General features: G+C 52.0%; 1 protein-coding gene and 1 pseudogene across 1 annotated transcript; both read left to right on the plus strand.

Moving 5' to 3' along the window:
* The first annotated feature begins 5,504 nt into the window (after window positions 1–5,504).
* LOC119086444 lies at window positions 5,505–6,491 on the plus strand (annotated as a pseudogene).
* A 4,505-nt stretch (window positions 6,492–10,996) lies between these two features.
* LOC119086445 lies at window positions 10,997–12,017 on the plus strand. The gene is made up of 2 exons (XM_037197991.1): window positions 10,997–11,044; window positions 11,141–12,017. The coding sequence occupies exons 1-2, from the start codon at window positions 10,997–10,999 to the stop codon at window positions 11,750–11,752; spliced, it is 660 nt and encodes a 219-aa protein (XP_037053886.1). The 3' UTR covers window positions 11,753–12,017.
* Window positions 12,018–21,877: the final 9,860 nt, after the last annotated feature.

Below are 21,877 nucleotides of genomic sequence, written 5' to 3' on the forward strand. Positions count from 1 at the left end.
TGAAGAACGGCAGGGATGGTTTGAAGGATGGTTTGGAAGTCCCCTGGCTCACCACTCTCATCTCCACCCTTATGGGACCCTTCTGATTTTTATTGCTCCTTCTGATGCTGGGTCCCTGCATCCTAAACAGACTTGTCCAATTTATCAGGGAACGTTGTTTTCTATTGTTCAGACTTTGGTATTGACCCAACAATACCAACGACTCAACCAGGTGGAAATGGAGCCACATCCCTATTCTTCCCCATGAATGGGAGGATTTCATTCCTGAGATAAGAAAATGGGGGAATGAAAGACCCCAGCATACTAGCTTAGCCTAACGCCATTTCAAGTAAGGTCTGAAAAGCACGGGGTGTCTATGGCCGGCCACCTGGCCCCAGAAAAGGGTACTAAAGGTCAGAAAAACAACTTGGAGCCAGACAGCAGGCGTGTCGAGCTCGGGGAAAAACCACGAGCTGTCCTGAGTTTGAACCTGGCCTCATTTGAATCGTCCAATCAGAACCCTGTAAACCGAGCTTCTCGTGCTCCTGCTGCCAGACCCTATAAAAACCCTCCACTCCAGCCCGTCGGCACGCCAGTCTCTTGAGCCTCTTGAGGGACTGTGTCGCCCCGGGTACCCGTGTTCCTGAATAAAGCCTCTTGCTGTTTGCATCTGACTTATGGTCTCAGTGTGATCTCTGGGCGAGGGTCTCTCCAGAGGGAGGACTACCTTCGGGGGTCTTTCACTCATAGGGAGTGGCACTATTAGGAGATGTGGCTCTATTGGACTGAGTATGGAAGGGACAGGCTTTGAGGTTTCCTATGCTCAGGATACCACCTAGTGTCTCAATTGACTTCTGTTGGCTGCAAGATGTAGAACACTGTTACTATTCACCACCACATTTGACTGCATGCTACCATGCTCCTGGTTATGATGAAAATGGACTGAACCTCTGAAACTGTAAGCGAGCCCCACTGGTGAAATGTTTTACTTTATAAGAGTTGCCATCATCTTGGTGTCTCTTCACAATAATAGAAACCTAACTAAGACAGAAGTTGATATTAGGGACTGGGTTATTATTGTGATCGTCCAGACCATGTTTTTGTTTGGAGTAGTATGGACTTTGGTACTTTGCATTAGGAAAACAGTGGAATGCTTTAAGCACTGTTTAATGGGCTGTAACTACTAGTGAAAGACCCCCACTCCATTATGAGAACATGGGGCATTGGGCCGATGAAATGCCCCCCCCGGTCCCAATAACTTAGTCTAAGAAACGCCATTGTGAAGGAATCAGAAAAAAAGGAGTTCACAGCTGTGGCCAGCCATCCGGCTTAGGAGAGAGATAACTGTGGTCGGCGGCCTTGGGAGAAAAACAGTTGAGTCAAATCAGGATATTTTATGGCTGGCCCCCTGGCCTTGAGGAATAAGCAGCTGGGCTGGAAAAACACCTACTATACCTGGCAAGGCCAAGTCAGCCACACACATACGACCCCAAGTTTACCCTGGCCTTTCTTTGAAACAACCAATAGGGACCCTGTAACTATGCTTCTCGCTTCTGTAACCGCGCCTCTGCCCCTGGGATCCATAAAAAGTCCCCTTGCCCTAGGAAGGGGCGCAAGTCCTCCGAGAGACTTTGCCCCAGGTACCTGTGTATCTAAATAAACCTCTTGCTGTTTGCATCTGATCTGTGGTTTCGGTGTGTTTCCTTGGGTTTGGGGTCTCTCCTGAAGGAAGATCTCCCTGGGGGGTCTTTCATTGGTGGCCCGTACGGGGATTGAGACCCCTCCCTGGGACCACCGACCCACCGTCAGGAGGTAAGCGGCCGGCCTCAGTATATGTCATCCCTGTCCTGTCTGAGTGTTGTCTGTTTGTCTGCGTGCCTGATAATCTGTCTGTGGCGGTGGGGGCTGAAGGAGCTGACGAGCTCGGACTTCGCCCACCGTGACCCTGGAAGACGTTCCACGGGTGTCTGAAGTCCCCTCTGGGGCACGGTCTGAAGTCCCCTCTGGGGCACGGTCTGAAGTCCCTCTGGGGCACGGTCTGAAGGCCCCTCTGGGGCATGGTCTGAAGTCCCTCTGGGGCACGGTTTTTCGGGGCCACTCACGTATCCGAGGGATATGTTGTGTTGGTTGGAGACGAGGCTGGACCTCACAGTCTCCTCGGTTTTGCCTTCGGTTTGGAACCGAAGCCGTGCAGCGCGTGTTAGTCTTATTTATGTTTGTCTGTCGTTCTTTGTTTTCTGTTTAACCGTTCTCCTCCTAGAAACAGCCATGGGACAGACTGTCACCACCCCTTGAGCCTCACGCTTGACCACTGGTCAGACGTGAAGACACGAGCCAACAACGAAGGAATTGTAGACAAGAAGAATAAATGGACCACCCTTTGTGAGGCCGAATGGGTCATAATGGATGTAGGATGGCCTCGCGAGGGAACCTTTAACCTCAGTCTTATTTCACAGGTGGAGGGAAAAGTTTTCGCTCGAGTCCCATGGCCACCTGGACCAGGTCCCATACATCGCCATGTGGAGACTCCTGGCGACAGAACCCCTCCATGGGTTAGGCCGTTTCTCCCCCCTCCAGCCCCCGGCAGCATCAGCGCTCGCTGAATCCCGGAGCCGAGGAAGCCGGATCCGCGGATCTCTCCCGCTCCCCGTTTCTCCCGACCCCTCCACCAGTGCGTCGTTTCTCTCCCCATGTCCCGCTGCTCCGGCGGCGGCGTGAGATGTGGCGGGGGTGCGCAGGCGGGCTGGGGATGGAGTCGACGGGGGACCGCCCCCGGCCGGCGGCTGCGGGCGCACTTCCACCGAGGCGGTGCACTGCGACCGGCTCTGGGACGGCTGGGGAGGCCCGGTTTGGGGAAGGTGGACCGTGAGGGGCAGCGTCACCTGTGGACGCCGAGTCCACCCCGCCCCGAGTGTTACAGCCCCTCCACAGCACCACCGCTCCCTCCCGTCACAGCACCACCACTCCCTCTCACCCCTCCTACTCCCAATTGCCCTTTACAGAGAGAGCGGGAGGATGAGGCTCCGGCTCCCTCCCCAATTGCCAGTCGCCTGCGAGGAAAGTGCGACAATGCAGCCTTTCCCTCACCATCCGAACTGGGACTTCGTGACCCCAGAAGGTAGGGAGCGCCTACATCTCTTTCGCCAGTTGCTCTTAGCGGGTCTCCGAGGGGCTGCTAGAAGCCCTACCAATTCGGCTCAGGTTAGGAATATGATCCAGGGAAAGGAGGAGACGCCCGCAGCGTTCTTGGAAAGACTTAGAGAGGCATATAGGATGTATACCCATACGATCCGGAAGATCCAGGACAGGTACAGGGTGTCATCTTGTCTTTCATCTATCAGTCAAGTCCAGATATAAGGGCCAAGTTACAGAGACTAGAAGAATTGCATTCATTCAGTTTGTCAGATTTATTGAGAGAGGCAGAGAAAGTGTTAAATAAAAAAAAAGAGAGGAGAGCGAGAGAACGAGAGCGGAGCACAAGCAGGAGGAAGGGAGGGCGAGAAACAGAGACATGGAGGGAGAGGGAAAGAGGCAGGAAAGATCTTGAAACGAGAAAGAGAAAGGTGTTGGATCTGAGGGGAAAAAGAGAGAGATAAGAAACGTCATAGGGAAATAAGTAAAGTCCTGGCCACTGTAGTGTCTCAGGGACAAGTCAGAGAGGGAATTAGGACGGGAGATCAAAGAAGGACACCGCTTGACAAAGACCAGTGTGCTTACTGTAAACAGAGAGGACATTGGGCTCGTGACTGCCCACAGAAGCCTCAAGGGTCTCGGAGACCTAAGCCAAGGGCCACGGACCTCCTCAATCTGGAGGATTAGGGAGGTCAAGGCCAGGAGGCCCCCCCCCCCGAGCCTAGGATAACTCTCAAGATTGGGAGGCAGCCAGTGACCTTCCTAGTGGACACCGGAGCTCAACATTCAGTCCTGACCCATACCGGAGGCTCTTTCAGTGACCGCACAGCTTTGGTCCAGGGGGCCACAGGTAGCAGGAGGTATCGATGGACCACCGAGAGAAAGGTTCAGCTGGCATCTGGACAGGACCCAAAGGGACCCCCCTACAAGTCCTAGCCCTTTGAACTGTTCGTGGATGAGAACTCAGGCTTTGCAAAAGGAGTGCTGGTACAGAGACTGGGGCCATGGAAGAGACCTGTAGCTTATCTATCCAAGAAATTGGACCCGGTAGCTGCAGGATGGCCCCCCTGTCTGCGCATGGTAGCCGCCATTGCTGTTTTGCTCAAGGATGCAGGGAAACTGACTTTGGGACAGCCATTAACTGTGTTATCCTCCCATGCGGTGGAAGCTCTGGTCCGGCAGCCCCCAGATAGATGGCTCTCAAATTCCAGGATGACCCACTACCAGGCTCTGTTGTTAGACACAGACCGAGTGGTGTTCGGACCAGTTGTCTCCCTTAACCCCGCAACCCTGCTGCCCTTGCCAGACCCATCCAAGTAGCACAATTGCCTCCAGATTCTGGCGGAGGCCCATGGCACCCACTCCGACCTAACAGATCAACTGCTGTCGAACCCAGATTTTATCTGGTTCACGGATGGGAGCAGCTTCCTCCAAGAAGGAGAACGGAGGGCTGGAGCAGCCGTTACCACCGAATCGGAGGTAGTTTGGGCCTCACCGCTGCCGCCTGGAACATCGGCCCAAAGAGCAGAGCTGATCGCGCTGACCCAGGCCCTCCGGATGGCGGAAGGTAAGAGACTCATGGTCTATACCGACAGCAGATATACCTTCGCCACTGCCCATGTACATGGAGAAATCTACAGAAGAAGAGGCCTCTTGACCTCGGAGGGTAAGGAAATTAAGAACAAAAAGAAAATTTTAGACCTCTTAAGGGCATTGTTCCTCCCACATCAGCTCAGCATTATACATTGTCCCGGGCACCAAAAGGATGACTCTGTCGTAGCGGTAATCGGGAAATCGGCTGGCTGATCTGACAGCTCGGACAGTCGCCTTACAATTCCCTAGGGGCGACCAGCTGTTGGTCTTGCAGGACCAACAGCCAAACAGAGACCCCATGCCCTACAGCCCAGAGGACCAGGAACTAGCAAAGAAAATGGGGGCGGAATGGAGCCCCGAGCGACAAGCTTATATAATGGATAACAAATTAATTATGCCAACCTCCCACACCAAATACATGCTCAAGTTTTTCCACACGCTAACCCATTTAAGCAAAAACAAGATGAGGGCCCTTCTGGCTGATGAGGCTTCGGACACTGTATTATTGAATCAGGAACAGGTCCTCCAACAGGTGACTTCTAACTGCCCTGCTTGTGCCCAAGTTAATCCAGGAAAAGCCCATCTGAGCAGAGGGAGCCGCCTGTGAGGCCACCGCCCCGGAGTCCATTGGGAACTTGACTTCACCGAGGTATGGAATGTCCCAGATATTGGGGTCAGACATTGGGCCCGCCTTCGTCTCCCAGGTAAGTCAGACGGTGGCCAGGCTACTGGGGATTGATTGGAAACTTCATTGTGCATACCGCCCCCAGAGCTCAGGACAGGTAGAATGTGCAAATAGAACCATTAAGGAGACTTTAACCAAATTAACGCTTGCAACTAGCACTAGAGATTGGGTGCTCCTACTCCCATTAGTCCTTCACCGAGCCCGGAATACTCCTGGGCCTCACGGCCAAACCTTGTTTGAGATTATATATGGGGCTCCCCCACCAATTGTAAATTTCCTTCACCCTGATATCTCCTCTTTTGCCACTAGCCCTACCCTGGAGGCACACCTTCAAGCCCTCCAACTGGTACAAAAGACGGTGTGGAAACCCCTGGCTGATGCCTATCGGGAGCAACTGAATCGCCCGGTGGTGCCTCACCCATTCAAGATTTGGGACTCTGTCTGGGTCCGACGCCATCAATCCAGGAACTAGAGCCAAGGTGGAAAGGACCATACACCGTCCTGTTAACTACTCCCACCGCACTCAAGGTTGACGGGATAGCAGCTTGGGTCCACGCGTCGCATATGAAGGCTGCCAAGGAACCCGATGAAGCTGAGAGCACCGAGACATCTAGTTCAACGCTCTCCAAACCCACTAAAGATAAGACTCACCCGGGGTCCCCTTGATCCCCCTAATAGTCCTCCTGACATTAGGAGGGGCATCACCAGAGAGCCTGTTTCCCTGACGCTGGCCCTGTTACTGGGAGGAATTACCATGGGCGGAATAGCTACTGGGGTAGATACAGGGACCGCAGCCCTTATGGAGACCGGCCAATTCAGACAGCTCCAAGTAGCCATGAATACAGACATCAAAGCCCTAGAGGAATCGGTTAGTGCATTAGAAAAATCCTTGACATCCCTATCAGAAGTAGTGCTGCAAAATAGGAGAGGGCTGGACATACTCTTCCTACAAGAGGACGAGTTATGTGCTGCCCTCAAAGAAGAATGCTGCTTCTATGCAGATCATACTGGAGTAGTCAGGGATAACATGGCTAAATTAAGAGAAAGATTAAAACAGAGACAGCAATTATTTGAGTCTCAACAGGGATGGTTTGAAGGATGATTCCAAAGGTCACCATGGTTTACGACCCTTGTCTCCACCATTATGGGCCCCCTAATCATCCTCCTGCTCATTTTATTGTTTGGGCCATGCATCCTCAACAGATTGGTGCAATTCATCAAGGATAGGGTTTCTGTTGTCCAGGCTTTGATCCTAACCCAGCAATATCAGAGGCTCAGACAGTCAGAGATGGAGCTGACCCCTTATTCTCCATCCTAAAATGAAAGATTCCATTTGGTACAAAAGAAAATGGGGGAATGAAAGACCCCCACTCCATTATGAGAACATGGGGCATTGGGCCGATGAAATGCCCCCCCCCCGTCCCAATAACTTAGCCTAAGAAACGCCATTGTGAAGGAATCAGAAAAAAAGGAGTTCACAGCTGTGGCCAGCCATCCGGCCTTGGGAGAGAGATAACTGTGGCCGGCCATCCGGCCTTGGGAGAGAGATAACTGTGGTCGGCGGCCTTGGGAGAAAAACAGTTGAGTCAAATCAGGATATTTTATGGCTGGCCCCCTGGCCTTGAGGAATAAGCAGCTGGGCTGGAAAAACACCCACTATACCCTGGGCAAGGCCAAGTCAGCCACACACATACGACCCCAAGTTTACCCTGGCCTTCTTTGAAACAACCAATAGGGACCCTGTAACTATGCTTCTCGCTTCTGTAACCGCGCCTCTGCCCCTGGGATCCCATAAAAAGTCCCCCTTGCCCTAGGAAGGGGCGCAAGTCCTCCGAGAGACTTTGCCCCAGGTACCTGTGTATCTAAATAAACCCTCTTGCTGTTTGCATCTGATCTGTGGTTTCGGTGTGTTCCTTGGGTTTGGGGTCTCTCCTGAAGGAAGATCTCCCCTGGGGGTCTTTCATTGGTGGCCCGTACGGGGATTGAGACCCCTCCCTGGGACCACCGACCCACCGTCAGGAGGTAAGCCGGCCGGCCTCAGTATATGTCATCCCTGTCCTGTCTGAGTGTTGTCTGTTTGTCTGCGTGCCTGATAATCTGTCTGTGGCGGTGGGGGCTGAAGGAGCTGACGAGCTCGGACTTCGCCCACCGTGACCCTGGAAGACGTTCCACGGGTGTCTGAAGTCCCCTCTGGGGCACGGTCTGAAGTCCCCTCTGGGGCACGGTCTGAAGTCCCCTCTGGGGCACGGTCTGAAGGCCCCTCTGGGGCATGGTCTGAAGTCCCCTCTGGGGCACGGTTTTTCGGGGCCACTCACGTATCCGAGGGATATGTTGTGTTGGTTGGAGACGAGGCTGGACCCTCACAGTCTCCTCGGTTTTGCCTTCGGTTTGGAACCGAAGCCGTGCAGCGCGTGTTAGTCTCATTTGTGTTTGTCTGTCGTTCTTTGTTTTCTGTTTAACCGTTCTCCTCCTAGAAACAGCCATGGGACAGACTGTCACCACCCCCTTGAGCCTCACGCTTGACCACTGGTCAGACGTGAAGACACGAGCCAACAACGAAGGAATTGTAGACAAGAAGAATAAATGGACCACCCCTTTGTGAGGCCGAATGGGTCATAATGGATGTAGGATGGCCTCGCGAGGGAACCTTTAACCTCAGTCTTATTTCACAGGTGGAGGGAAAAGTTTTCGCTCCGAGTCCCCATGGCCACCTGGACCAGGTCCCATACATCGCCATGTGGAGACTCCTGGCGACAGAACCCCCTCCATGGGTTAGGCCGTTTCTCCCCCCTCCAGCCCCCCGGCAGCATCAGCGCTCGCTGAATCCCGGAGCCGAGGAAGCCGGATCCGCGGATCTCTCCCGCTCCCCGTTTCTCCCGACCCCTCCACCAGTGCGTCGTTTCCTCTCCCCATGTCCCGCTGCTCCGGCGGCGGGCGTGAGATGTGGCGGGGGTGCGCAGGCGGGGCTGGGGATGGAGTCGACGGGGGACCGCCCCCCGGCCGGCGGCTGCCGGGCGCACTTCCACCGAGGCGGTGCACTGCGACCGGCTCTGGGACGGCTGGGGAGGCCCGGTTTGGGGAAGGTGGACCGTGAGGGGCAGCGTCACCTGTGGACGCCGAGTCACCCCGCCCCGAGTGTTACAGCCCCTCCACAGCACCACCGCTCCCTCCCGTCACAGCACCACCACTCCCTCTCACCCCTCCTACTCCCAATTGCCCTTTACAGAGAGAGCGGGAGGATGAGGCTCCGGCTCCCTCCCCAATTGCCAGTCGCCTGCGAGGAAAGTGCGACAATGCAGCCTTTCCCTCACCCATCCGAACTGGGACTTCGTGACCCCAGAAGGTAGGGAGCGCCTACATCTCTTTCGCCAGTTGCTCTTAGCGGGTCTCCGAGGGGCTGCTAGAAGCCCTACCAATTCGGCTCAGGTTAGGAATATGATCCAGGGAAAGGAGGAGACGCCCGCAGCGTTCTTGGAAAGACTTAGAGAGGCATATAGGATGTATACCCCATACGATCCGGAAGATCCAGGACAGGTACAGGGTGTCATCTTGTCTTTCATCTATCAGTCAAGTCCAGATATAAGGGCCAAGTTACAGAGACTAGAAGAATTGCATTCATTCAGTTTGTCAGATTTATTGAGAGAGGCAGAGAAAGTGTTAAATAAAAAAAAAGAGAGGAGAGCGAGAGAACGAGAGCGGAGCACAAGCAGGAGGAAGGGAGGGCGAGAAACAGAGACATGGAGGGAGAGGGAAAGAGGCAGGAAAGATCTTGAAACGAGAAAGAGAAAGGTGTTGGATCTGAGGGGAAAAAGAGAGAGATAAGAAACGTCATAGGGAAATAAGTAAAGTCCTGGCCACTGTAGTGTCTCAGGGACAAGTCAGAGAGGGAATTAGGACGGGAGATCAAAGAAGGACACCGCTTGACAAAGACCAGTGTGCTTACTGTAAACAGAGAGGACATTGGGCTCGTGACTGCCCACAGAAGCCTCAAGGGTCTCGGAGACCTAAGCCAAGGGCCACGGACCTCCTCAATCTGGAGGATTAGGGAGGTCAAGGCCAGGAGGCCCCCCCCCCCCGAGCCTAGGATAACTCTCAAGATTGGGAGGCAGCCAGTGACCTTCCTAGTGGACACCGGAGCTCAACATTCAGTCCTGACCCATACCGGAGGCTCTTTCAGTGACCGCACAGCTTTGGTCCAGGGGGCCACAGGTAGCAGGAGGTATCGATGGACCACCGAGAGAAAGGTTCAGCTGGCATCTGGACAGGACCCAAAGGGACCCCCCTACAAGTCCTAGCCCTTTGAACTGTTCGTGGATGAGAACTCAGGCTTTGCAAAAGGAGTGCTGGTACAGAGACTGGGGCCATGGAAGAGACCTGTAGCTTATCTATCCAAGAAATTGGACCCGGTAGCTGCAGGATGGCCCCCCTGTCTGCGCATGGTAGCCGCCATTGCTGTTTTGCTCAAGGATGCAGGGAAACTGACTTTGGGACAGCCATTAACTGTGTTATCCTCCCATGCGGTGGAAGCTCTGGTCCGGCAGCCCCCAGATAGATGGCTCTCAAATTCCAGGATGACCCACTACCAGGCTCTGTTGTTAGACACAGACCGAGTGGTGTTCGGACCAGTTGTCTCCCTTAACCCCGCAACCCTGCTGCCCTTGCCAGACCCATCCAAGTAGCACAATTGCCTCCAGATTCTGGCGGAGGCCCATGGCACCCGCTCCGACCTAACAGATCAACTGCTGTCGAACCCAGATTTTATCTGGTTCACGGATGGGAGCAGCTTCCTCCAAGAAGGAGAACGGAGGGCTGGAGCAGCCGTTACCACCGAATCGGAGGTAGTTTGGGCCTCACCGCTGCCGCCTGGAACATCGGCCCAAAGAGCAGAGCTGATCGCGCTGACCCAGGCCCTCCGGATGGCGGAAGGTAAGAGACTCATGGTCTATACCGACAGCAGATATACCTTCGCCACTGCCCATGTACATGGAGAAATCTACAGAAGAAGAGGCCTCTTGACCTCGGAGGGTAAGGAAATTAAGAACAAAAAGAAAATTTTAGACCTCTTAAGGGCATTGTTCCTCCCACATCAGCTCAGCATTATACATTGTCCCGGGCACCAAAAGGATGACTCTGTCGTAGCGGTAATCGGGAAATCGGCTGGCTGATCTGACAGCTCGGACAGTCGCCTTACAATTCCCTAGGGGCGACCAGCTGTTGGTCTTGCAGGACCAACAGCCAAACAGAGACCCCATGCCCTACAGCCCAGAGGACCAGGAACTAGCAAAGAAAATGGGGGCGGAATGGAGCCCCGAGCGACAAGCTTATATAATGGATAACAAATTAATTATGCCAACCTCCCACACCAAATACATGCTCAAGTTTTTCCACACGCTAACCCATTTAAGCAAAAACAAGATGAGGGCCCTTCTGGCTGATGAGGCTTCGGACACTGTATTATTGAATCAGGAACAGGTCCTCCAACAGGTGACTTCTAACTGCCCTGCTTGTGCCCAAGTTAATCCAGGAAAAGCCCATCTGAGCAGAGGGAGCCGCCTGTGAGGCCACCGCCCGGAGTCCATTGGGAACTTGACTTCACCGAGGTATGGAATGTCCCAGATATTGGGGTCAGACATTGGGCCCGCCTTCGTCTCCCAGGTAAGTCAGACGGTGGCCAGGCTACTGGGGATTGATTGGAAACTTCATTGTGCATACCGCCCCCAGAGCTCAGGACAGGTAGAATGTGCAAATAGAACCATTAAGGAGACTTTAACCAAATTAACGCTTGCAACTAGCACTAGAGATTGGGTGCTCCTACTCCCATTAGTCCTTCACCGAGCCCGGAATACTCCTGGGCCTCACGGCCAAACCTTGTTTGAGATTATATATGGGGCTCCCCCACCAATTGTAAATTTCCTTCACCCTGATATCTCCTCTTTTGCCACTAGCCCTACCCTGGAGGCACACCTTCAAGCCCTCCAACTGGTACAAAAGACGGTGTGGAAACCCCTGGCTGATGCCTATCGGGAGCAACTGAATCGCCCGGTGGTGCCTCACCCATTCAAGATTTGGGACTCTGTCTGGGTCCGACGCCATCAATCCAGGAACCTAGAGCCAAGGTGGAAAGGACCATACACCGTCCTGTTAACTACTCCCACCGCACTCAAGGTTGACGGGATAGCAGCTTGGGTCCACGCGTCGCATATGAAGGCTGCCAAGGAACCCGATGAAGCTGAGAGCACCGAGACATCTAGTTCAACGCTCTCCAAACCCACTAAAGATAAGACTCACCCGGGGGTCCCCTTGATCCCCCTAATAGTCCTCCTGACATTAGGAGGGGCATCACCAGAGAGCCTGTTTCCCTGACGCTGGCCCTGTTACTGGGAGGAATTACCATGGGCGGAATAGCTACTGGGGTAGATACAGGGACCGCAGCCCTTATGGAGACCGGCCAATTCAGACAGCTCCAAGTAGCCATGAATACAGACATCAAAGCCCTAGAGGAATCGGTTAGTGCATTAGAAAAATCCTTGACATCCCTATCAGAAGTAGTGCTGCAAAATAGGAGAGGGCTGGACATACTCTTCCTACAAGAGGACGAGTTATGTGCTGCCCTCAAAGAAGAATGCTGCTTCTATGCAGATCATAATGGAGTAGTCAGGGATAACATGGCTAAATTAAAAAAAAAAAGATTAAAACAGAGACAGCAATTATTCGAGTCTCACCAGGGATGGTTTGAAGGATGATTCCAAAGGTCACCATGGTTTACGACCCTTGTCTCCACCATTATGGGCCCCCTAATCATCCTCCTGCTCATTTTATTGTTTGGGCCATGCATCCTCAACAGATTGGTGCAATTCATCAAGGATAGGGTTTCTGTTGTCCAGGCTTTGATCCTAACCCAGCAATATCAGAGGCTCAGACAGTCAGAGATGGAGCTGACCCCTTATTCTCCATCCTAAAATGAAAGATTCCATTTGGTACAAAAGAAAATGGGGGAATGAAAGACCCCCACTCCATTATGAGGACATGGGGCGTTGGGCCGATGAAATGCCCCCCCCCGTCCCAATAACTTAGCCTAAGAAACGCCATTGTGAAGGAATCAGAAAAAAAGGAGTTCACAGCTGTGGCCAGCCATCCGGCCTTGGGAGAGAGATAACTGTGGCCGGCCATCCGGCCTTGGGAGAGAGATAACTGTGGTCGGCGGCCTTGGGAGAAAAACAGTTGAGTCAAATCAGGATATTTTATGGCTGGCCCCCTGGCCTTGAGGAATAAGCAGCTGGGCTGGAAAAACACCCACTATACCCTGGGCAAGGCCAAGTCAGCCACACACATACGACCCCAAGTTTACCCTGGCCTTCTTTGAAACAACCAATAGGGACCCTGTAACTATGCTTCTCGCTTCTGTAACCGCGCCTCTGCCCCTGGGATCCCATAAAAAGTCCCCCTTGCCCTAGGAAGGGGCGCAAGTCCTCCGAGAGACTTTGCCCCAGGTACCTGTGTATCTAAATAAACCCTCTTGCTGTTTGCATCTGATCTGTGGTTTCGGTGTGTTCCTTGGGTTTGGGGTCTCTCCTGAAGGAAGATCTCCCCTGGGGGGTCTTTCATTGGTGGCCCGTACGGGGATTGAGACCCCTCCCTGGGACCACCGACCCACCGTCAGGAGGTAAGCCGGCCGGCCTCAGTATATGTCATCCCTGTCCTGTCTGAGTGTTGTCTGTTTGTCTGCGTGCCTGATAATCTGTCTGTGGCGGTGGGGGCTGAAGGAGCTGACGAGCTCGGACTTCGCCCACCGTGACCCTGGAAGACGTTCCACGGGTGTCTGAAGTCCCCTCTGGGGCACGGTCTGAAGTCCCCTCTGGGGCACGGTCTGAAGTCCCCTCTGGGGCACGGTCTGAAGGCCCCTCTGGGGCATGGTCTGAAGTCCCCTCTGGGGCACGGTTTTTCGGGGCCACTCACGTATCCGAGGGATACGTTGTGTTGGTTGGAGACGAGGCTGGACCCTCACAGTCTCCTCGGTTTTGCCTTCGGTTTGGAACCGAAGCCGTGCAGCGCGTGTTAGTCTTATTTATGTTTGTCTGTCGTTCTTTGTTTTCTGTTTAACCGTTCTCCTCCTAGAAACAGCCATGGGACAGACTGTCACCACCCCCTTGAGCCTCACGCTTGACCACTGGTCAGACGTGAAGACACGAGCCAACAACGAAGGAATTGTAGACAAGAAGAATAAATGGACCACCCCTTTGTGAGGCCGAATGGGTCATAATGGATGTAGGATGGCCTCGCGAGGGAACCTTTAACCTCAGTCTTATTTCACAGGTGGAGGGAAAAGTTTTCGCTCCGAGTCCCCATGGCCACCTGGACCAGGTCCCATACATCGCCATGTGGAGACTCCTGGCGACAGAACCCCCTCCATGGGTTAGGCCGTTTCTCCCCCTCCAGCCCCCGGCAGCATCAGCGCTCGCTGAATCCCGGAGCCGAGGAAGCCGGATCCGCGGATCTCTCCCGCTCCCCGTTTCTCCCGACCCCTCCACCAGTGCGTCGTTTCCTCTCCCCATGTCCCGCTGCTCCGGCGGCGGGCGTGAGATGTGGCGGGGGTGCGCAGGCGGGCTGGGGATGGAGTCGACGGGGGACCGCCCCCCGGCCGGCGGCTGCCGGGCGCACTTCCACCGAGGCGGTGCACTGCGACCGGCTCTGGGACGGCTGGGGAGGCCCGGTTTGGGGAAGGTGGACCGTGAGGGGCAGCGTCACCTGTGGACGCCGAGTCACCCCGCCCCGAGTGTTACAGCCCCTCCACAGCACCACCGCTCCCTCCCGTCACAGCACCACCACTCCCTCTCACCCCTCCTACTCCCAATTGCCCTTTACAGAGAGAGCGGGAGGATGAGGCTCCGGCTCCCTCCCCAATTGCCAGTCGCCTGCGAGGAAAGTGCGACAATGCAGCCTTTCCCCTCACCCATCCGAACTGGGACTTCGTGACCCCAGAAGGTAGGGAGCGCCTACATCTCTTTCGCCAGTTGCTCTTAGCGGGTCTCCGAGGGGCTGCTAGAAGCCCTACCAATTCGGCTCAGGTTAGGAATATGATCCAGGGAAAGGAGGAGACGCCCGCAGCGTTCTTGGAAAGACTTAGAGAGGCATATAGGATGTATACCCCATACGATCCGGAAGATCCAGGACAGGTACAGGGTGTCATCTTGTCTTTCATCTATCAGTCAAGTCCAGATATAAGGGCCAAGTTACAGAGACTAGAAGAATTGCATTCATTCAGTTTGTCAGATTTATTGAGAGAGGCAGAGAAAGTGTTAAATAAAAAAAAAGAGAGGAGAGCGAGAGAACGAGAGCGGAGCACAAGCAGGAGGAAGGGAGGGCGAGAAACAGAGACATGGAGGGAGAGGGAAAGAGGCAGGAAAGATCTTGAAACGAGAAAGAGAAAGGTGTTGGATCTGAGGGGAAAAAGAGAGAGATAAGAAACGTCATAGGGAAATAAGTAAAGTCCTGGCCACTGTAGTGTCTCAGGGACAAGTCAGAGAGGGAATTAGGACGGGAGATCAAAGAAGGACACCGCTTGACAAAGACCAGTGTGCTTACTGTAAACAGAGAGGACATTGGGCTCGTGACTGCCCACAGAAGCCTCAAGGGTCTCGGAGACCTAAGCCAAGGGCCACGGACCTCCTCAATCTGGAGGATTAGGGAGGTCAAGGCCAGGAGGCCCCCCCCCCCCGAGCCTAGGATAACTCTCAAGATTGGGAGGCAGCCAGTGACCTTCCTAGTGGACACCGGAGCTCAACATTCAGTCCTGACCCATACCGGAGGCTCTTTCAGTGACCGCACAGCTTTGGTCCAGGGGGCCACAGGTAGCAGGAGGTATCGATGGACCACCGAGAGAAAGGTTCAGCTGGCATCTGGACAGGACCCAAAGGGACCCCCCTACAAGTCCTAGCCCTTTGAACTGTTCGTGGATGAGAACTCAGGCTTTGCAAAAGGAGTGCTGGTACAGAGACTGGGGCCATGGAAGAGACCTGTAGCTTATCTATCCAAGAAATTGGACCCGGTAGCTGCAGGATGGCCCCCCTGTCTGCGCATGGTAGCCGCCATTGCTGTTTTGCTCAAGGATGCAGGGAAACTGACTTTGGACAGCCATTAACTGTGTTATCCTCCCATGCGGTGGAAGCTCTGGTCCGGCAGCCCCCAGATAGATGGCTCTCAAATTCCAGGATGACCCACTACCAGGCTCTGTTGTTAGACACAGACCGAGTGGTGTTCGGACCAGTTGTCTCCCTTAACCCCGCAACCCTGCTGCCCTTGCCAGACCCATCCAAGTAGCACAATTGCCTCCAGATTCTGGCGGAGGCCCATGGCACCCGCTCCGACCTAACAGATCAACTGCTGTCGAACCCAGATTTTATCTGGTTCACGGATGGGAGCAGCTTCCTCCAAGAAGGAGAACGGAGGGCTGGAGCAGCCGTTACCACCGAATCGGAGGTAGTTTGGGCCTCACCGCTGCCGCCTGGAACATCGGCCAAAGAGCAGAGCTGATCGCGCTGACCCAGGCCCTCCGGATGGCGGAAGGTAAGAGACTCATGGTCTATACCGACAGCAGATATACCTTCGCCACTGCCCATGTACATGGAGAAATCTACAGAAGAAGAGGCCTCTTGACCTCGGAGGGTAAGGAAATTAAGAACAAAAAGAAAATTTTAGACCTCTTAAGGGCATTGTTCCTCCCACATCAGCTCAGCATTATACATTGTCCCGGGCACCAAAAGGATGACTCTGTCGTAGCGGTAATCGGGAAATCGGCTGGCTGATCTGACAGCTCGGACAGTCGCCTTACAATTCCCTAGGGGCGACCAGCTGTTGGTCTTGCAGGACCAACAGCCAAACAGAGACCCCATGCCCTACAGCCCAGAGGACCAGGAACTAGCAAAGAAAATGGGGGCGGAATGGAGCCCCGAGCGACAAGCTTATATAATGGATAACAAATTAATTATGCCAACCTCCCACACCAAATACATGCTCAAGTTTTTCCACACGCTAACCCATTTAAGCAAAAACAAGATGAGGGCCCTTCTGGCTGATGAGGCTTCGGACACTGTATTATTGAATCAGGAACAGGTCCTCCAACAGGTGACTTCTAACTGCCCTGCTTGTGCCCAAGTTAATCCAGGAAAAGCCCATCTGAGCAGAGGGAGCCGCCTGTGAGGCCACCGCCCCGGAGTCCATTGGGAACTTGACTTCACCGAGGTATGGAATGTCCCAGATATTGGGGTCAGACATTGGGCCCGCCTTCGTCTCCCAGGTAAGTCAGACGGTGGCCAGGCTACTGGGGATTGATTGGAAACTTCATTGTGCATACCGCCCCAGAGCTCAGGACAGGTAGAATGTGCAAATAGAACCATTAAGGAGACTTTAACCAAATTAACGCTTGCAACTAGCACTAGAGATTGGGTGCTCCTACTCCCATTAGTCCTTCACCGAGCCCGGAATACTCCTGGGCCTCACGGCCAAACCTTGTTTGAGATTATATATGGGGCTCCCCCACCAATTGTAAATTTCCTTCACCCTGATATCTCCTCTTTTGCCACTAGCCCTACCCTGGAGGCACACCTTCAAGCCCTCCAACTGGTACAAAAGACGGTGTGGAAACCCCTGGCTGATGCCTATCGGGAGCAACTGAATCGCCCGGTGGTGCCTCACCCATTCAAGATTTGGGACTCTGTCTGGGTCCGACGCCATCAATCCAGGAACCTAGAGCCAAGGTGGAAAGGACCATACACCGTCCTGTTAACTACTCCCACCGCACTCAAGGTTGACGGGATAGCAGCTTGGGTCCACGCGTCGCATATGAAGGCTGCCAAGGAACCCGATGAAGCTGAGAGCACCGAGACATCTAGTTCAACGCTCTCCAAACCCACTAAAGATAAGACTCACCGGGGGTCCCCTTGATCCCCTAATAGTCCTCCTGACATTAGGAGGGGCATCACCAGAGAGCCTGTTTCCCTGACGCTGGCCCTGTTACTGGGAGGAATTACCATGGGCGGAATAGCTACTGGGGTAGATACAGGGACCGCAGCCCTTATGGAGACCGGCCAATTCAGACAGCTCCAAGTAGCCATGAATACAGACATCAAAGCCCTAGAGGAATCGGTTAGTGCATTAGAAAAATCCTTGACATCCCTATCAGAAGTAGTGCTGCAAAATAGGAGAGGGCTGGACATACTCTTCCTACAAGAGGACGAGTTATGTGCTGCCCTCAAAGAAGAATGCTGCTTCTATGCAGATCATACTGGAGTAGTCAGGGATAACATGGCTAAATTAAGAGAAAGATTAAAACAGAGACAGCAATTATTTGAGTCTCAACAGGGATGGTTTGAAGGATGATTCCAAAGGTCACCATGGTTTACGACCCTTGTCTCCACCATTATGGGCCCCCTAATCATCCTCCTGCTCATTTTATTGTTTGGGCCATGCATCCTCAACAGATTGGTGCAATTCATCAAGGATAGGGTTTCTGTTGTCCAGGCTTTGATCCTAACCCAGCAATATCAGAGGCTCAGACAGTCAGAGATGGAGCTGACCCCTTATTCTCCATCCTAAAATGAAAGATTCCATTTGGTACAAAAGAAAATGGGGGAATGAAAGACCCCCACTCCATTATGAGAACATGGGGCATTGGGCCGATGAAATGCCCCCCCCCCCCCGTCCCAATAACTTAGCCTAAGAAACGCCATTGTGAAGGAATCAGAAAAAAAGGAGTTCACAGCTGTGGCCAGCCATCCGGCCTTGGGAGAGAGATAACTGTGGCCGGCCATCCGGCCTTGGGAGAGAGATAACTGTGGTCGGCGGCCTTGGGAGAAAAACAGTTGAGTCAAATCAGGATATTTTATGGCTGGCCCCCTGGCCTTGAGGAATAAGCAGCTGGGCTGGAAAAACACCCACTATACCCTGGGCAAGGCCAAGTCAGCCACACACATACGACCCCAAGTTTACCCTGGCCTTCTTTGAAACAACCAATAGGGACCCTGTAACTATGCTTCTCGCTTCTGTAACCGCGCCTCTGCCCCTGGGATCCCATAAAAAGTCCCCTTTGCCCTAGGAAGGGGCGCAAGTCCTCCGAGAGACTTTGCCCCAGGTACCTGTGTATCTAAATAAACCCTCTTGCTGTTTGCATCTGATCTGTGGTTTCGGTGTGTTCCTTGGGTTTGGGGTCTCTCCTGAAGGAAGATCTCCCCTGGGGGTCTTTCACTAGGAGCATGGAAGACAGTGGTGCTGAGTGTGATTTGATGAACTGTGGGGGACTACTTCAGCAGGTTTCAGAGGACAGAGTTTTAGTGTATTGCCTAGAGATCATTCCTGTGATATTTTGGTGAGGTGGCTGGCTGTCTTTTGCCTGTGTCTGAAGAGTCTGTCTGAGGCTAAAGTGAAGAATTTTGGATTATTTCCATTGGCAGAGGAAATCTCAAAACAGCCTAATATAGACTCTACTTTGTAGTTACTAGTTTTAACTCTAATGAAGATATATAATTAAAAGATTCAAGCTGAGCAAGGAATAATATTTGAAGAGAAAAAGAGCACCAGAAAGTGGAATGGAGCTAAATTCTGTGTTCAAGGTGATAAACAGATTAAGAATCAGGGCAAGATCCTACTCAGCTAAGTTTCTAACTTGTGGAAATAAATTAAAGAAAAGCTTAGATCCAGGTGTGGTGGGGCACAACTTTTCCTAGAGCCTGGTAGATCTCTGAGTTTGAGGCCAGCTTTCTCTAGAGATCCAGTTTCAGGACAGCCAAACTTAGGCAGTGAAGGACAGAAAGCTGATGAACATGTAATTGAGCAAAGGGGCCATGTTCTAGCCCCAGTTTAAAAAAAAAAGATTCTGGCTTGAGAGTTAAGGACAGAAGAAACAGATTATGGAATTTGCCTTCATGCCTAAAAAAAACTGCTGAGGTCAGGAATGTGTCAGGAGTGTCCCTGAATGGAGACCTAGTAGAGAGGCCATTGTGTGAAGCTATGAAAATTGAAGCCTGAATTGCTTAGGAGAACCAAAGATGTTAGAGATGCCAGAGTCATGGAATACCTCCTGACAAGAGTGAGTAGAACAGGGAGTAGAACCACCCCAAGAGAAAGAAGTATGTTTCAGTCAGCAAAGCTGAACAGAGCTGGAGATCCAAAGAGTACTTTGACATCAGACATGGAGATGTAGAGTTTGGAGTTTTTCCAGCTGGTTTTTGGTCTTGCTTTGGTCTAGTATTTCCCCACTGTGCTCTCTTCTGTAAATATTGGAATATGTTGGAAGTATGTTATCTACTTTTTTATTTTGATTTTGTAGGGGATTACAGTTAAGAGATTAAATGAATCTCAGAAGAAACCTTGAACTTTGGACTTTTAAACATTGTTGAGACTGTGATAGACTATGGGGACTTTTGAAGTTGGGCTAAATGCATTTTGCATGATGATATTGTTACAAAGCTCATGGGGGCCAGGGAGTGGAATGTGTTAGCTTGAAAATAATTGGCCCCATAATCTTATAGGGAGTGGCACTTTTAGGAGGTGTGGCTTTGTTGGAAAGGGTATGGCCTTGTATGTGGAAATGTGTCCCTGTGAGGGCAGGCTTTGAAGTTTCCTATGCCCAGGATATGGCACAGTCTCTCAGTTGACTTCCTATTGCCTGAAAGATGTAGAACTCAGCTACTACTCTAACACCGCATCTCTCTGCATGCCATCATGCGTCAGATCATGATAATAATGGACTGAACCTTTGTTAGCAAGCCATCCTAAATAGTATTTTGCTTTATAAGACTTGCCATGTTCATGGCGTCTCTTCACATCAATAGAAACCCTAACTAAGATAATCACCAAGAATACTTTTATGTTGCTGTGGTTGTGAATGGGATATGGCTCCAATAGGCTCATGTTTTAATCAGCTGCCCCCCAGTTTTTGGTGCCGTCTGAAGAAACTATAGAGCTTTAGACTGTGTGCTCAGTTTGACTTCCATCTGATGTAGCAATGTATTAAAATTGCTAATATCCGCCGGGCGGTGGTGGTGCATGCCTTTAATCCCAGCACTCAGGAGGCAGAGGCAGGCGGATCTCTGTGAGTTCCAGGCCAGCCGGGGCTACTAAGTGAGTTCCAGGAAAGGCACAAAAGCACACAGAGAAACCCTGTCTCGAAAAAAACCAAAAAAAAAAAAAAACAAACAAAACAAAACTAAAATTGCTAATATCCATCTGTTTAGTTGCATAAGATAAATTCTGTATAATTTTTTTCTTCACACTTAAATTTATTTTTAATATTCTTTATAGTTTCCATTATGATTTTTGCCTTTTTATTTATTCTGCTCTCATATAATACATCCTGACTACAGCCTCTCCTCCCTTCACTTCACCCAGTACCCCCACGTTCCCTCTCTCCCCATCCACTGCTCCTCCATTTCCCTTCAGAAAGGAGCAGGACTTCCCCTGATATCAACTGAACATGGTATAACAAGACTCAATAAGACTAAACACAAATCCTCATATCAAGGCTGGATAATGCAACCCAGTAGGAAGAAAAGGGTCCCAAGGACAGGCAAAAGAGTCAGAGACACCCACTCTCCCATTGTTACTAGTTCCACAAAAGCCCAAGCTAAACAACCACAACATAAATGCACAAGACCTAGTGCAAACCCATGCAGGCTCCATGACTGCTGCCTCAGTCTCTCTGAGCACCTATGGACCCTGCTTAATTGATTCTGTGGACCATGGTCTCCTCGTATCCTCAAACCCTCTGACTCCCACAATCCTTTCTCTGCCTCTTCCTCAGGTCCCTCAAGTCCTACCTAATGTTTGGATGTGGATCTCTGCATCTGCACCCATCAGCTGCCAGAGCAAGGCTCTCTGATGACAATTGGGCTAGGCAAATGTCTTAGGGTTTCTAGTGCTGTGAAGAGACACTATGACCACAGAAACTCTAATAAAGGAAAACATTTAATTGGGGCTGGCTTCCAGTTAGAGATTTAGTCCATTATTATCATGACAGGAAGCATGGCAGCATGCAGGCAGACATGGTGCTAGAGAGGTAGTTGAGAGTTCTACATCTTGATCTGAAAGCAGCAGGAAGAGACATTCATGCTGGGCATGACTTGAATGTGAGACTTCAAAGCCTGCCTCCTACAAGACCACACCTACAAATAGTGCCACTCTCTATGGGTCTGTGGGAACCATTTTTATTCAAATCACCACAGCACTGATCTAGGAATACAGGAGAAAATCATTACAGATCATTTCATTGAAGATTTTGTTTGTTTTTTTGTTTTGTTTTGTTTGTCTTTGTTTTTGTTTTTGTTTTGTCAGTCATTATTGGTTCTACATTGGTCTCTGGGCTATCCAGCTTCCAGTTGCTGGCCATCAAGGCAGTGCAGGCATGGGCTCCCTCTTGTGGCATGGGCCTCAAGTTAGATTAGTCATTGGTTGGCCACTCCCACAAACTCTGAGCCACCACTGTCCCATCACATCTTG

Source organism: Peromyscus leucopus, chromosome 22 (assembly GCF_004664715.2).
Source record: "Peromyscus leucopus breed LL Stock chromosome 22, UCI_PerLeu_2.1, whole genome shotgun sequence".
NCBI classification, from domain to species: Eukaryota; Metazoa; Chordata; class Mammalia; order Rodentia; family Cricetidae; genus Peromyscus; species Peromyscus leucopus.

Excerpts from the sequence above, each read along its gene's own strand:
- LOC119086445 (XM_037197991.1), top strand. The coding sequence starts at position 10,997 with ATGTCCCAGATATTGGGGTCAGACATTGGGCCCGCCTTCGTCTCCCAG. Across the intron at positions 11,045-11,140 it reads GGCCCGCCTTCGTCTCCCAG|ACCATTAAGGAGACTTTAAC; the intron begins GTAAGTCAGACG and ends TGTGCAAATAGA.